Here is a 17,463-nt window from a genome sequence, read left to right on the forward strand (position 1 = left end):
GAAGATGTGGCGAGATTAAAAGCTGTCAAACAACCAGAGTCCGGAGCCTGGCTGCACGCGCTACCTTCTCCACAATTGGGCACACTCTTAGACAACGACACTCTTAGAGTCGGAGTCGCCCTTAGACTCGGGTGCAGGGTATGTGAACCTCATCGCTGTGTCTGCGGTACAATGGTCGAGGCCAATGGGCACCACGGATTAAGCTGCATGCGATGTGCGGGGCGAATGCCTAGACATCACGCCATCAACGAGCTGATCCGCCGTGCCATGGTCGCAGCCAGTGTACCCTGCATCCTCGAGCCGCAGGGTTTATGCCGTGTAGACGGCAAACGACCGGACGGCCTGACGCTAGTGCCTTGGGCAAAAGGCCGCAGCCTAATTTGGGATGCCACATGCGTTAGCACCTTTGCCCCGTCCCATATCACCCATACTAGCAAAGTGGCAGGCGCGGCTGCCGAAAATGCTGCTAAATTAAAAAAAACGAAATATTCCAACTTAGTACCGGCATACGATTTTGTCCCTGTCGCCATTGAGACGGCAGGGCCTTGGTGTGCTGAGGCCAAGGCCTTTATTAGAGCTTTGGGGCGGCGTCTACGGGACAGAGGCAACGACCCCGTTCCGGCTCTTACCTGGTCCAACAAATTTCGCTGGCCGTGCAACGCGGCAATGCCGCCAGCATTTTTGGCACCTTTAGACCAGGTGAATAAAAAATAATAAAGGTAGCTTACTTTGAAAGTTCACTTTGGCTGCCGTATAACGTCTCGTTCTGGATATTCTCGTCCATTTTGAAATCTGAAACAACAGAAAATATTTTATTATTAAAGGCAAAAAAGCATACCGAATAATTAAATAAATTAGAATTGATTTAGTTTTAGTTATCGCGTTACAAAATTAATCTCAGAGTTCAAGTTAAAAAAAACCGGCCAAGTGCGAGTCGGACTCGCCCACAGGGGGTTACGTACAAACTTTCAATAGTTGAATCATCAAATGTTATTCATATAACTCTACAGACTACTACCTAACTAAAACCTTCAAGACTCAATTTTCCACATAACTAAGTAGTAATGTTTAATATACAAATTTATAATTACACAACGTCCAAAAAAATCAAGACAATCAGACTTCAATAGTTTACGACGTCGTTTTTTTTTTTTGAGTGTGCGTTTTGGGAATTTAGAGTGAAGACTCTATCATATCCGCAGAATCATGACGCCGGGATGTCCTGGGGGGGACAACCCGGGGAAGAGAGAATATATGCCTGGTCCCTTATTATGGGGGCCAGGTCTTTTGGCTCATACGAGCAAAACAAAAGTTATATTAGTCGGTGTTAGTCCGTAAAGGACGCCGACCCCATTATATCAGCAAAAACGTGATGTAGGATATGAGCGTTCAACGTACAGCGCTATCGGAAAATTAAGTAAACTAATGTGCGCGAGCTTAATGTATGGAAGATGATTTTTATGGGTTATGTATTGCGTTAACTGATTTTAACCATTTTTCTTTATTTGAAAGCAGTTATTATTATTGTTATTCTGTAGAAATTACAGGTACAATAAACACCCGCAACGGTGGTGAAATTGAAAATGTAAATCTGAAAGGTTTAAGGTTCTAAAATGAATATTAATACATTTAAAAAATAATACTTTCAATCTGTAGAGGTTAACGATGTTTATAAGTATTCCAAATTTCAAAGCAATAGCATAAGTAGTTCTCGAGATATTTAGTAATGTGACAGACAGACAGACGGACAGAGCGGCACCACACAGGGTTCCTTTTGTACCTTTATGGTACGGAACCCTAAAAATAGCGGGACGTGCCCTTAGCCAGCCGTGTGTAGTTAGTTGACTGTAGGAACTTCGCTTCGCTCGTTCGTTTATTCGAGTTTTCATGCGTTTTTCTTCGCGCGCCATCTCGTGTGCAGTAGTTGTACTGTTAAGACAGAATTCTTTCGGTCGATGTAAGTACTATTTATTGCAAACACTAGATGGCGACACAGGTCAAGGCTAAAACGAATAGAAAAATACACTATTTGAGTTTTTGTGGCGAAATGCGCGCCATCTCGTGTGGAGTAGTTGTGTTGTTAAGGCTGAGAATTCTTTCGCTCGATGTAGGTACTATTCATTTTTGAACTAGATGGCGACACATGTCAAGGATACGAAACAGAACCGAGCGAAGCTCGGTCGCCCAGATATTAAGAAATAATATTAGAAAAAAACAAAAGGTTACACTAGAACGACACTACATTATTTAGGTCTCTAAGTCAACCAAGGAGGATTACAATTTTGTAATTGTTTTGCAATAGACAATCCTTGACAGGAAAACATTTGCCAATTTCCTTTCTTTTTACTTAAAGTCTTATTATTATTTAGCTTTGTTCTCACACATCCCATATTTATTTTGTTATATTATTTTGTTTATTATATATTGATGTGTGATCCCTTGAGGGTGAAAGCCTCCTCCATCTTCTTCCATTTGTTTTTGTTTTCCGCAATATGCTCCCAATTATTTCCTGCGGTTTCTATGATGTCATCATTCCATCTTTTTCTTTGTTTCCCTCTGTTTCTTTTTCCAAGAGGACCTTTCCATTTGGTTGCCAGAACAGTCCACCTATTATCTTTGTACCTTGCCAAATGTCCGGCCCATCTCCATTTTTGCCTTAAGCTATACTGCAGTGCGTCTGTTACTTTTGTTTGTGATCTAATAACAGTGTTTCTGACTTTATTTATTCTTTTTAGGTTTAAAAGGCTTCTCTCCATCCCATGTTGGCAAGATAAGATTTTTCCTCGTACTTTCTCGGTGAAAACCCATGTCTGGCATCCATATGTCAAACTGGGTAGTATGCAGGAATCCATGACTATTTTCTTTATTTTTAAACTGTAATTTCCTTTTAGGATTTCTTTATGTGACCAGTATTTTCTCCAAGCTATGTTTATCCTCCTATCTACCTCGTTTTCGTTGCTGTTAGGGTCAAATGAAATCATTTTTCCTAAGTATACATAGTTGTTCACATATTCTATTGCTTTTCCTTCTACAGTTATACATGTTTTGTGACTGTTAGTTAAAATTTTAGTTTTAGACGTGTTCATGTGGAGGCCTACTTTTTGACTCTCTGCGTTTAGGCTCGTTAGCATTGTTTCCATACCCTTGGCTGTTTCACTAAATAGAACGACATCGTCCGCAAACCTCAAATGCGTGAGTTTTTTGTTTGATATCCATATACCTTTCTTTTCCCATTGAAGTTTTTGAAATATTTCTTCCAGCACCGCTATAAATAGTTTTGGAGAGAGGGGGTCCCCTTGTCTGACACCTTTGGCAATTTTAAATTCCTCTCCTAGTCTCTCCAGTTTCACTCTACTGACGCTGTTGGAGTAAATGTTCTTGATGATGTTAATATATTTCTCATTAATGTTGTTGCTATTCAGCGCTTTCCATATTGATGTGTGTATTAAGCTGTCGAACGCTTTTGAGTAGTCTACAAACGCCACATACAACGGTCTTTTAAACTCTTTGAATTTTTCTATAATTTGTTCGGTGGCATGTATGTGGTCAATCGTAGAGAATTGAGGTCTGAAGCCGGCTTGTTCAATAGGCTGGTTTCTGTCGATTCTTGGTGCTATTCTGCTCAGTAATATTGACGAGAAAAGCTTGTATACTGAGGAAAGTAGGCTGATGGGCCTGTAGTTGCCGATGTCAAGTGGGTTTCCCTTTTTATAGAGCAGTATGATGTTGGATTGACACCATTGAGTTGGAACTTTTTCTTCTACTAGTACTTTGTTAAAAATCTTGGCTAAGGGTTCTGTTAGTACAGGAGCTCCAGTTTTCAAGGCATCATTTGTAAGTTGATCTGGGCCCGGGCTCTTGTCAGGTTTTAGCCTTTAGGTCATTTCTCAAAATTTTGCCACCCCCACCTGTCAGTACGTTTATGTTAGAACTTTTTTTAGTATACAATATCTTCATAAATAAATTATCGATACATATTAAAAGACAGTTTTTACATAGAGGCCTGATGCTTTGAAATCGATTTATTTTATATTAATGAAATAAATAATAATTGTAACTAAGTTTTGTCGTTCACCTTCCGTGTCCCAACGCGGAGTACTCATGTTTCGAGTTGTTAAAAGTACACAAATTATTAACTTTACTTACCTTTATTGCTGTATTTTATTTGCATATATCCTTAACTTTTAAAACTAGACTATCTGATAATAATATTACACTTATGTTCCAAGTTATTTGGCTTTAAAGTTTGTCCACGGCCGTTTTTGTCGTTGACCTGTCGAGACAAACTCGCAAGCACTGTGCGATCCCTACTCCACCTCTGCCGCCCCACCCCGCATGAATCGAAGCCGCCAGTATCGGCCATCACCTGCAAGCAACGGCACGTGCTCACTACGCCTTGATTAGAAAATAGAAAATTTTAATTACCTCGAACGGGAGTTTGTAACGGGTAAGTAGTCGTTATTCTGTCAATCATAATTTGGTTATTGTTTGAGATACTGCATTAACTGTAACATATGTTTCGTATTTTGTTGCTTAATTTTTAGGCACCTAAATATTTAGTTCGTTCGGCAAATACTTTTTGAGTTTTGGCGAAATAACTGGCATTTTGTCGGTCACCTGTGCATCGTTCACCTGGCTAAAATAGGCAAGTGAACGACATTTTGGGACAGGGTGACGACAATAATGATAAATTTACCAATCGTAATAATACTTTTTTACACCTTCAATATTTGTTTTGTGCGTTAAATGAGAAAAGTATTACTGTTATATCGGTTTAGGCTGCATTTCTCAAAGGATTGTTGCTTTTTTGCGGTGTGTGTCCTTCACCTGTGCGATAAAGCCAGGTGAACGACTCAGTGACAGGAAACCGACACGTCGATCACTTGTCATAAGCCAGATGAACCATTACGAGGGGCGATCAATCGGATCAATAAGTAATGATAATGAGTATTAAAACATAATCTAGAATATGAGTATCCTTATATTTTTATAATTAAAAGTAACTCTTCTGTGATTTATTTACATATTTTAATTTTTTCATTTGTTTTTTGCCCCCTTTAAAAAATGAAATCTTAATTATAGTCTAAATACCATGTCAGTAAGCAAGTGCTTGCTTGAAGTGAAGTCACTTCATTATACTTCAGAGTAGCTATTATATTACAATTTTATTTAAAGGTCGGGTATAAAATATTAATGGCCCTTATATTGCCTTCAATATGAGGTATGTCACTTGTAGCTTTAAATACACCAATTAAGCAGCACCCTCGGCAATTTGAGGGTTCGGCCAATTTTTATTTGATTGTTTAAAATTTTGTTATTTTAACTAATCAATTTTTTTATATAAAAAAAAATTATATTCTTCTTTAATACTTGCTGATGGGCAGGTGAATGACGTCCATATCAGGTGAATGACCACCAAACTACAGGTGATCGACTACGGACGCAGGTTAGCGACGCTTGTCGTTAACTTGTCAAATGTGTCATACAAATTTGTACTAATTTGTCGTTAACCTGCTGCTGTTGTCGATAACCTGTGTATATTTATCCTTCACCTGATCATGATGTCGTTCACCTGAATTTTAATCGATCATAACTTCTAAAATAATTAATTGATATCGGTGCCTTTGACATTTTTGAAATGTTTGAGACGCATTCAAACGATCCCTACAAAAAAAAATTTTAAAAATGCGACATTTAAAAAAAAACAAATCTTTCACCTGTCGGTGCCAAAATTTTGAGAAATGGCCTAGTTAACGTTGAAAATCCAAAATGTTTCCTCGATTCACAATATTCACAATAACTCACACATCACATATCGAACTTTCACAATTTTCACACATTATTTACTTTAGACCGCGTACTCTATAAATATACACAATACCTACTGTTCTAATACTTGTTGTTCTGACAGTACTTGACTTGACTGTGATATGAGTATGATATGATGATAGGAACACTAATTTATCAGAGATCAGTTATGTACTTTACGTATTACTACACGATATGTGAATATAACACCACAGTTCATATAATACTAAAAGTAATTATACAACCTATTCGAACCGATTACTACATCATAATAAAGTGTACGTCAATTGCGACTAGTAAGGAAAATCTCGACCATGTGCCCATTATTAAATGAGGTGCTTAATGACGTAGGTGGAATAATTAATAACATCATTACTGAAGATATGTGCAATTATTTTTTATAAAAGATTAAACTATTATGCCAAAATAGTGTTCATCTACATCCTACAAGTACGAATGATTAATAAAGTATGTAGGTAATTAGCAATTTTCTTCTGACGAAAAATATAAGCACATTGTGCTTAAAAAAAACGACTATTTAGCATGTTAGCGTAAAAACATGTGGATATTCAATGATCGATTCGATTACTTCGCTTACTATAAGACAACCTGTTTGCTCGTTTGCTTCCTATCACTTTAAAATTAATTACATATACCTACAAAATCTAGTAACGTAGAAATTGTAAAACATCAAAAATTCCGTAAATTACTGAAAATTTTCATGAAAAAATTCTAATGCACTTGCATTAGAATAGCATTAATGGTTTGCATGGCTACTTAGCCATTGAGAACATTGTCTTTAAGATTAAAATGTATTATTAAAAAATGTTCTCAACAGTTGACGATCGCTTCATTCGATATTTGACTTGAGGCTGGCGTTTTTTATCAAGTCGACAGAAATTGACACTAAAGCTTGTCAATTCATAATGCGAAGAACAATACTTACCTAGAACTTTTTCCTAATACAATTATTTAGCGTTCGTTTAATTATTCGGACGACTTGTGGGCCAAGATAACCACAGAGTGGGAGCCCCACGAGTCAAACCGGAGATCCGGCAGACCACACCGGCGATGGCGGGATAACCTGGACTCATTTTTGATTAGCTGGCCAGAAGTATAGCACTAGACAGAGAAGATTGCAAGAAGAGGGGGGAGGCCTTTGCCCACCAAGTGGGACACAGTAGGCTCTGAATAATATATTCAATATTTATGATTCAAAATCATCATCTATAGGTAAATTCTACCAGCCAGCTTAAGACATCAAGTTAAAATTTAAATGAAATTACTTTGCACTCTTGTGGATAAAATGCAATTTTGCTATCTGTTTTCGAATAGCAAAGTAAGTCATCACCAGTTGGTGTGGTGAAAATATCATAATGCATATCTTATACTTTTAAACGAGCAATTCTTGTATATTTATTTATTTATTTATTTATATATATATTTATTTACACTGACGATCTCGGAAACCGCTCTAACGATTTCGCAGAAATTTGTTATGTGGGGGTTTTTGGGGTGAAAAATCGGTCTAACTTATCCTTAGGTCCCGGAAAACGCGAATTTTCGAGTTTTCATGCGTTTTTCTTCGCGCGCCATCTCGTGTGCAGTAGTTGTACTGTTAAGACAGAATTCTTTCGGTCGATGTAAGTACTATTTATTGTAAACACTAGATGGCGACACAGGTCAAGGCTAAAACGAATAGAAAATACACTATTTGAGTTTTTGTGGCGAAATGCGCGCCATCTCGTGTGGAGTAGTTGTGTTGTTAAGGCTGAGAATTCTTTCGCTCGATGTAGGTACTATTCATTTTTGAACTAGATGGCGACACATGTCAAGGATACGAAACAGAACCGAGCGAAGCTCGGTTGCCCAGATATTATTCTTAAAAAGAATAATATGTATTATAAGAATTTCTTATCCACGTTTATCCAAATCCGCTTGCATGTGTTGCGTAACACGACGCGCTTGTGCGCACCCCGCGCGGCGTACGTTTGTTAGAAGATTTATTACTGATTTTATACTGTGGTATAAGCTCATGTCGTTATCTTATACTTTTAAACGAGCAATTCTTGTATATTTATTTATTTATTTATATATACCGACGATCTCGGAAACCGCTCTAACGATTTCGCTGAAATTTGTTATGTGGGGGTTTTCGGGGGTGAAAAATCGATCTAGCGTAGCCTTAGATCCCGGAAAACGCGAATTTTCGAGTTTTCATGAGTTTTTCTTTTGCGTTAGTAAACGTAAAATATGGTCGTTAATTTCGCCGCGCGCGCATCGATTCCGCTTAGCTCAGTCGTACGAGGTCGGTCTAATCTACGCAGATAGATCGTTGGTGTCAGGGTTTCGAATCCCGGCCAGAAATTAAGTTTTTTTTTTGTATTTATAAGAGTTTTTTTTTATCTAAAGACGTGATATATTAAAATAGAACCGAGCGAAGCTCGGTCGCCCAGATATTTAAGATTGAAACAACATGTTTTGTGAATTAGTAGCTGTAAGTACAAGATTGGGGGCAATTTATACCGACCTGACAATTAAGGTCCGTCAGTCATATCTGGTCATATCCCGTTGCATCGTCTACGGTTATTTAGCTTTTAAGTGGACATTAGTGGCAATGTCAATGTGTTGTAAAAATGCTCCAAAAACGTAGTGCAGGTAATCTCATTATAAATCATAGTTCGCTCGAAGCATTCGCGGAGAGAGGACGCTTGTGCGCGACGTATACGGTTGCGAATCGGCTTGTCAAAATGACAAACGTTCTAAAATGTGATAAGTGCAATATTGTGGTGGACGAACTGTTAACCTTTGTGCAGAATAAAATCGATGTCATGGATGAAGATAGTTTGTGCCGCATCTGTGTGTCGACATTTGATGAAGAAAGCATAGCTAAGTCGAAATCGCTTCTTTTTGAGTCTATACCTACTGAAAAGAAGAAGGTTGCACGCAGGAATCGAAATAAAAGTGGAAAACAGAGGAGGGATATTGAGGACATAATTGGCTTGTTTAAGGGGACGGATCCAGAGCTGATACCAACTTTTGTAGCCCGGGACCTACACCTTCTCCCCCCTGTCACTTTCGATCATATCGATATCACTGATTTCCTAAAGAAACTAACTATAATGAGGGCGGAGATAGCTCATATTAAATCTACTTTTGTGACGCAGGAACAGTTAGAAAAAGTAACGAATAAATTTGAATCTTATGCGGGCAGACAAAGCGCATCATGCAACGGTCATTTTTTAAACGTAAACATGCAGAGAGGCGCCTTTATCGGCGGCGACAGTGGCCCCAGTGGGTTTTCGCATTCTGACCTGTCAGTTCTTAGGTCGACGGAGGATTGTGTATCTCTTTCACACACGCTAGTCGCGAGTATGCAGGAGCGAGTTGAAGAATCCGGCGATGAGTGCTCTGTTCGTGAGACGGTACATAATGAAGAAGTAGCGCTCTCTCCCTCACTCTCGCGAAGTAAGGAGATGCTTGCGCCCTCGTTGCGCGAGTGTGAGGGGACGCGCGACCGAAGCCCCGTGGATCTGCGGTCGCACTCTAATACACGTAATTTGCCATCTAATGAAATAGTGCTGTCACCCTCATGCAGTAGAAACACTAGAAACGGTCCCACTCCAACGTCGATGCAAATTAGGCTTGTGCCGTTTCGTTCGTTGATCGGAGCGCTCCGATCTCGTTCAATCGTTCCCACGAACTAGTTCGCTCTTTTAGGTCTTTTGCTCATTTAGTTCAGCCAGACCAGCGACCACTGCGGTCGGAAAGATCAGAACGAATGGGACCGAATAGTGTCAAATGATACGAATAGTCCACAGATAGTAACATTCCGGGCCCAAAGGTTGTAAGTAACCGAAGTTTAATATGAAAACTTGACGTTTTTTTGTTGCTCTGCTAATTAGCTCTCGCTCTCGGTCGGCGCAGTCACACACTCGTTCTCGATCCAAATCGCTCGCGCTCGCCGATCCTATTCTGAACTAAATGAGCAAAGACCGAATCTCAGAGCCTGGAAAGATTCAGTTCATTTCGGTCATTGATGGGATTTTATTCCTAACAGTTCATAGTTCGTGAACGACACAAGCCTAATGCAAATGGCGGAAAGTTTACGTAGCAAAGAAACGGTTTCGTGTGAAACAATTACGTCTAAAAGTGAGCAAATTGTGTCCGAAAATAGTAGTAAAGTGCAAGCAATGAGAGGTGACACGGGTGAGAGACGCAAAGAAGAGTGGAGAAAGGTGGAATCGCGTAAACAGCGGGCAAAGCGCAACCGCTTTATCGGCAAGACGGGTATGGCGTCGTTGTCACCTAACGCCAAGTTCAAAGCGGTTGAAACTAAGCTGCCTCTATTTATAACTAAAGTTGCTTTGGAAACAACTAAGGAGGACATCGCTGAATATATTGAAGCTAAAACTGGGCAAAAAGTGACTGTCTACCAGATTCGAAACAAGGATGACCAGGTGAAACGTCACAATTCTTTCAAGTTTTACGTCGATAAGGTAATGGTGCCAGCTTTCCTTGATGCGAAACTATGGCCAGCGGGAATAGTTTTCAGGCGTTTTATGGCACAGAAGCCGCCTATAGAAGTGAATGCTGCAAATGCTGCGAATGCGGCGAGCACTATTGACGGGACGCAAACACCTCTTTCAAGATAGAGAAAGTGAAAGTGAAAGACAATAATATTGTGAACGACTACATTTGTAACTTGGCCAGCTTTAACTGTAAAAATGTTAAGCGGTCACTTGAATCTATTAGAGAGCTGTGTAAACAAGTGGACATAGTCGCTCTTCAGGAAACTTGGCTGTACAGTGATGACCTAGCATACTTGGATACTATCAGTGACGAATTTGCTTTTACCGGCACCTCGGCCATTGACTCTGCGGCAGGGATTCTACGTGGTAGGCCACATGGAGGTACGGCTATATTATGGAGGAAGAGTGTGTTTCCTTCTGTTAAAGTGCTTGAGTGTAACAACTGTCGTGTGTGTGGTGTTAGACTAGCGTTGCGAGATAGAGAAGTCCTGGTTTTCAGTGTGTATATGCCCACGGACTGTGCAGACAACCTGACTGAATTTACGCAGTGTCTAGGTACAATTAATGCTGTAATTAGTGACTGTGATGCTGAAAGTGTCTTTATTCTGGGTGATTTTAACTCGCATCCCAACGAGCCTTTTTGTAATGAACTTCTTAATTATTGCTCGGACCAATCGTGGATCTGTGCTGATTTTGATAAACTTGGCATGTATTCCAGTTGTTATACTTACATTAGTGAATCTCACGGGTGTAAGAGGTGGCTTGATCATTGTATTGTTACAAGTGCAGCTTGGCCTACCATTATTGATGTATATATTAAGTATGATGTTTACTGGTCAGACCATTTTCCACTCATAGTGAAGTGTAATTTGGGCTCCGTACAGCCAAAACAATTTATCTATAATCAAAGTAAAAATAGTGTTCTGTGGGGAGAGAGAGATATAGAGGAAATTGAGCTGTATAAAAATAAATGTAACTTGTTACTAAAGAATATTGACTTTCCCCAGTCTCTGTCCCAATGCTGCGATGGTATGTGTCATAACTTGGAACATAGAAATATAATTACCAAATTGTACTGTGATATTATTAGTGCTCTAAGTTTAGCTTCTATAACTTCTAAAAGTAAACCGTGTAGAAGGCATAGAGGTAGGCAGATCATGGGTTGGAATAAATATGTGGCTGATGCCCACAGGGAGTCTAGGAGTAAATTTCAGATGTGGCAACTTTGTAATGAGCCCTCAGCGGGTCCAGTGTATGAAGAAATGTGTAGTAGTCGACGCAGGTTCAAGGCCAAACTAAAGTGGTGTAAGTTAAACCAAGAACAGATAAAACTTGATAGGCTTGCTTCATGTCATTCCGATAAAGACTTCCGTGCATTTTGGAAACAAACTAATAAACTTAACATAAGACCTGGACTTCCTGTGAGTATCGAAAACAGTACTGAGCCGAAGGTGATAGCGAATAAGTTTAAGGAACATTTTTCTGTGAAGTCACCATTGAACTGCAGTGCTGCGGTGCCTGATGCTGGGGCAGCCATGGCCGGGGTGAATGTTACCAAATTTTCTGCTACGAGAATTTCTCAGATTATTAATAGCATGAAGAGGGGTAAGTCTCCCGGGCATGACGGCTTGAGCATCGAGCATCTCCAGTATGCAGGTGCTCATCTGCCTAGGGTTTTGGCTATGCTTTTTTCCTTTTGTATGAGTCACTCCTTTATGCCAAGTGAGATGACTAAAACAATTGTTGTACCTATCGTTAAAAATAGAACGGGAGATGTATCTTGTATAAATAACTACAGACCTATCTCACTAGCTACTGTTGTGTCTAAAATATTTGACAGTTTACTTAATGCTGAGCTTGATAAGTATTTGCAACTTCATGATGCACAGTTCGGGTTTAGGCCCGGCCTGTCCACCGAAAGTGCTATCATATGCATGAAGGAGACTGTTAAGTATTATACTAATAAAAATACACCTGTCTTTGCATGCTATCTTGATTTATCAAAAGCTTTTGATCTAGTTAATTATGAGCTTCTGTGGAAAAAGCTTTTTGAGGCAAATGTACCTAGAGAAATAATCTATGTTTTTAGGCATTGGTATACTAGTCAAACTAATGTTGTTAAATGGGGTGATGCAATGTCTGATGAGTATGGCCTTGAATGTGGGGTTAGACAGGGGGCTTGACTTCCCTAAATTGTTTAACTTGTATATAAATGCACTTATCGAGGAGCTCAGTAGCATGCATGTCGGCTGTCGCATACAGGACACAAGTTTCAATAACATTAGTTACGCAGACGACATGGTGCTGCTGAGCCCCTCGGTAGGCGGGCTTAGGAAACTGTTACTAGTCTGTGAGCAATATGCTAACAGTCATGGTCTTAAATATAATTGCTTTAAAAGTGAATTAATGATTTTTAAATCTGGTAATAAGTGTCCTGAAGAGGTTCCTCCAGTGTTGCTTAATGGAGTGCCATTAAAAAGAGTGTATGTATTTAAGTACCTTGGCCATGTATTATGTGATGATATGTGTGACGATGAGGATATAAAGAGGGAGCGGAGGGCGCTGGCGACCAGGGCGAACATGCTGGCACATAGGTTCGGGCGATGCACAGTGCCTGTCAAGATAACTTTGTTTAAAGCTTTTTGCACATCACTATACACATGTGCACTATGGGCCAGCTGTACGCAGAGGGCGCTGGGTGACCTCCGCGTCCAGTATAACAATGCGTTCAGGGCGCTGTTGCGGCTGCCGCGCTGGTGTAGTGCATCGGGAATGTTCGCGCATGCGCGCGTAGATGGTTTCCAGGCCATGCTGCGCGCGCGGTGCGCGGCATCTTTGTGCCGCCTGCGTGGCAGCCGGAACAGCCTTCTGGCCGTCTTAGCTGATCGCTGGGATAGTCAGCTCCTCATACACTGGACTAGAATGCACTCGGTGGTGGCCACCTACACATATAACTGAGTGTATGTGGCTGTCACCAAGGCACCTTAATTAGAATTAGAATAAGTTTTTTAAAAAAATGTATTTTGCTCACTGTATGGACTTTGGTCTGAAATAAAGATATTTTATTTTATTTATTTATTTTATTTTTTTTATTTAAATTTTATAAAAAATAACTCATAATAAACATACATAAGTAATGCAACATAGATGTACACAAATACAGTAATAACTACAGATAAATTCTCTAACAATAATATTACATATAATACTAGCTGCCCGCCCCGGCTTCGCCCGTGGTACTTAAATGTATTATACATATAAACCTTCTTTAAGAATCAGTCAATCTATTTAAAAAAACCGCATCAAAATCCGTTGCGTAGTTTTAAAGATCTAAGCATACATAGGGACAGACAGCGAAAGCGACTTTGTTTTATACTATGTATTGATAATAAACACAATACTTAAATAATAACTACAACATTACATAATTAATAAAAGTACATAAATACTATACTTATACTTAAATACATGTCTCATACTAAGGAAAGATAATGTTCTTGTGATATTTTGCAAGTATTTAATGGTATTAATTATTGAACTCATTATTTATTTATTTATTTATTACAAGGTCAAGGCATGTCTACATCGAGCCAAAACGAATATCGGAGGATACGGAGATATTACCCGTGATCCAGAATTTAAAAGAATGGGTGAAAACTCCGTGGGAGTTATCCAAAGAAAAGTAAAAAATAAGTAGTTATATTATATCAATGATTATTGCCAAAGTAAAAATAATAAAAGATGATTCTATAACCAAGTGTTTTAATCATATAATACCCTATTTTTCTCAAATCTGCAATGTTTTATTTTGTCAAACTGGTAATGACGTCAATTTTGGGAGAAGGGGGGGGTCATTAAGATATGACGATAGGATGATTATAGGGGGGGGGGGTCTAAAATCTGAAAAAATCGATGACGTAATTTATGGACGGCCCCATACATCTCTGATATACCTACTTATACTACAATACTTATTATTGTTTATTTCCATAGCAGGTATATTGATAAAGATTAACAGCGGCCTTTTGACACATTGCTCATTTTTTCTTTGGTGGTTTTGGTATGATAATTTTTGCCCACACTAGTCCCCAAAGTAGTTAATTTCTTCAAATATTTCTTTCTGTACTGAAAAATGTCGTACGATATACGTGCGAAAAGGAAATTCGTAATTCATTCGATTAAAAACACTTTCTTCTGTCGTGTTTTGATTTATCGCCACTAGTGTCGAACTCCCTCTTTTCTTCCTGTTAAGTTCCTATTATGTTCCTGGTATTGATCAACATTTTGGGCGCCCCCGCTCCCCTATTGATTGGATTGACGATCGAACCGTTTAATTGAAGATACATTGTACGCGTTCATCCAAATAACTGATCAAACGAGTGCATCGGGGTCACTTGCATTGTTAAGATCCGGAGCAATCAATGGACGATCAAAGCATATGTGGCTTTCCTGTATGAAAAGGTCCCTATACTCATAAAGACGTTGTCTTCTGGAACTCTAAAAGAAATTCCCCCTTATAGTAGATGAAGCATAAATACCCTTGAAATAAAAAAAAATACATACTTAGTTGAAACTATGAATATAGTTTTCCACTACCCAAAGGTTGCCTGGAAGAGATCGTTCTTTAGCGATAAGGCCGCCTGTTGTTTACCTCTATAATAAATATTGGAATGTGTGTTCCTATGTACATTTCTGAGGTTGTGCAATAAAGTGACTTTGTCTTTGAATTGTATTGTATTGTAACCTTTTGTGTTGGAATACTACAATTTAATAATTTTAACCAGCTAAGTATCTATGGTTTCTTTAACATAACTTTTTTACCAAGTAAATAAATAAATAAATAAATAAATCAGAAATTATTGGAAATTTTCATGAATAAATTTTCATGCAAGTTGCCAAATCTGTATTCGTAAAACTATTACAAGTTGGCAGATTATTTTGGTGTTTAGCATTGAGGTAATTTCGAAAGTCACATAAAAATAACCATCCATCATATCAAGAATATCAAGATTCCCCTTTCGAAATTACCCGAGAATTTCTGTGCTTCGAATAGGGTTGCAAAAAACGGTTTTTTTTCTGGCTTGAAAAAAAAACATGAAAAAAAACAGTTTTTTTTCTGGAGTATGTTTATTTTCTAAAGTACGAAATCTCAAAATTTGAAAGTAGTTAATACTTTTATACGGTTTTTTAGACTTAATGTTAACTATTAAACGAATTTAATCAAATAACTTTAATTTCTGGTCTTATAAAAGTAACATTTACGAAATCTGTAGTTGGTAGTTATCACTTTTTACTGTTGGCAACACCACCGCCTCTCCACGCTACACGCAGCATCGGGGATTCCCCAATAAACGTTTGTATACTGAATGTTAATTGAATTAAAATTTACGTTATTGTCATTGAAACACGTTACACCTCACGAAAAACCGTTATTGTCGTATTATTTGTTCATCTGAAAAAAAAACCATATTTAGAAAAAAAACCAAGGTGCTCGGTTTTTTTCATGTTTTTTTTTCACAATTCTGAAAAAAAAACATTTGGTTTTTTTTTCTATTTACAACCCTAGCTTCGAAATTACCTCAATGCACCCTATTATTTTACACGCAACTACATTATTGTCGACTGTACATGAAGTTAGCGCTGGATTTAGAGTATTAAGTCGGCCGGGTGCGAGAACTGCGCGGGCGCACTAAGTGGTCTAAATTGAAGTTTAAACAATTGCTCTGCAACTGCCCGTCGACGTTAATTAGCTGTAGCTTCTTTCTCGTTGGCCATACGCACGATAAATACACGATATGTGTATCTCTTTCATAACGCTTTCAAATAAGACAAAGCTCGTAAAACCGTTATTTTTGTCAAGAAATGACTAGGTCTCAACTCAAAAAGTAGTAGTACATGTTATGATTTGATGCTGTAGGGTAAATTCGCCTAATTCGGTAACACGCCTAATTCGGTGAAAGAACCAAAAATCGTCTTTCGGAATAGTGCTTCAAAGCTTGTATCACCGAATTAGGCGTGTCACCGAAGGAGGCGAGTTTACCCTACCTAAATCTATGAATGTGTTATTAAGAGCAATTTTTGGCAAAGTTTTCCAACAAATCTAAACTTCAATTGACAATTCTTGAATGCCTTTAAATATATGTATAATAAATAAGACATGGTACAAAAAAGACAATAACTGATATAGCGCAAACTAAAATAATGCTATATTATATTATAACAGTTTTAGTCGCGGCTATGGTGTGTGTTCAAACGGTCAACATTTTGTCTAGTGCGTTTCTATAAAATTTACAAAACAATTAATTAAGATAGAGTTTCGGTAGATGCAGACTCAAGGGACGTAAAACGACTTGATTTATTTGATTGACTTTTGTCCAATGTCTTTTGTACTCGTTACAATCTCCGTAATAGCAAAGTCCAGTCTGCAATCAGCATTCGACGTGTCATTTAATCACAAATAAACTAAAACTTAGTGCAAATGAGTTAAGGTTTGAATTTACTTAGGTAATAAAAGTTTAAGAGACAAAGAGCTTAATTTTATACCTCAAGGTTCAAGAGACAAATAGGTACCTAAACTAAATTTAGCAAGTAAAGAGCAATTTGGTATACCTTCAACACCCTTGAGGGCTATCAGGGGTCGAGACAAATTTGCCAAATGCACCCCTAATGGTTTAGAACAAGGATTTTCAAACTGTGGGGCGCGCTCCATTGCTTTCACATTGTATAGTTTGACCAGTGATTACTCAGGGAGTACATCTAAACGTCTGTCAAGTTACACCAGTTTTGACAGGACTGGCTTCCCTCGAAGGCAACTGACCCGCAGCAACATTATAAAGGGGGCCCCCTTTATAATTGGGCGCGGTACCGCTGGACAAGTGCACACGTACCTAAACCTTACACTCCTGTACTCAGGCGTAGAAATTTCACTTTCGGCAGCAGGAAGGCGTCCTTAAAATAGTTTGGGAACCTCTGGTCAAGAATATATTTTCAACAAAGATTTGTGACTCGATTTTTTATGCAAAACGACTTCAGGTGCGCAATGTGAAGGAGTAAGCCTTTATTTTTTGTATTTTCCTCGGATTGTAATGTTTAACCGAAATAACAGGGTTTTTGTGGGTTCTGC

General features: G+C 38.6%; 2 protein-coding genes across 4 annotated transcripts in view; one reads left to right on the top strand and one right to left on the bottom strand.

The window, feature by feature from the left end:
* Window positions 1-17,463, bottom strand: part of LOC125235130 (G-protein coupled receptor moody-like) — a 106,530-nt gene that overhangs the window by 15,681 nt on the left and 73,386 nt on the right. For all 3 annotated transcript variants that reach the window (XM_048141570.1, XM_048141571.1, XM_048141572.1), the window contains one exon: window positions 729-792. In XM_048141570.1, the coding sequence (XP_047997527.1) occupies window positions 729-784 (56 nt within the window). In that variant the 5' untranslated portion in view covers window positions 785-792. The remainder of the gene's footprint in view (window positions 1-728; window positions 793-17,463) is intronic.
* Window positions 8,518-10,463, top strand: LOC125235128. The gene is made up of 2 exons (XM_048141569.1): window positions 8,518-9,446; window positions 9,903-10,463. The coding sequence occupies exons 1-2, from the start codon at window positions 8,559-8,561 to the stop codon at window positions 10,461-10,463; spliced, it is 1,449 nt and encodes a 482-aa protein (XP_047997526.1). The 5' UTR covers window positions 8,518-8,558.

The sequence above is a fragment of the Leguminivora glycinivorella genome, chromosome 17 (assembly GCF_023078275.1).
Source record: "Leguminivora glycinivorella isolate SPB_JAAS2020 chromosome 17, LegGlyc_1.1, whole genome shotgun sequence".
NCBI lineage: Eukaryota > Metazoa > Arthropoda > Insecta > Lepidoptera > Tortricidae > Leguminivora > Leguminivora glycinivorella.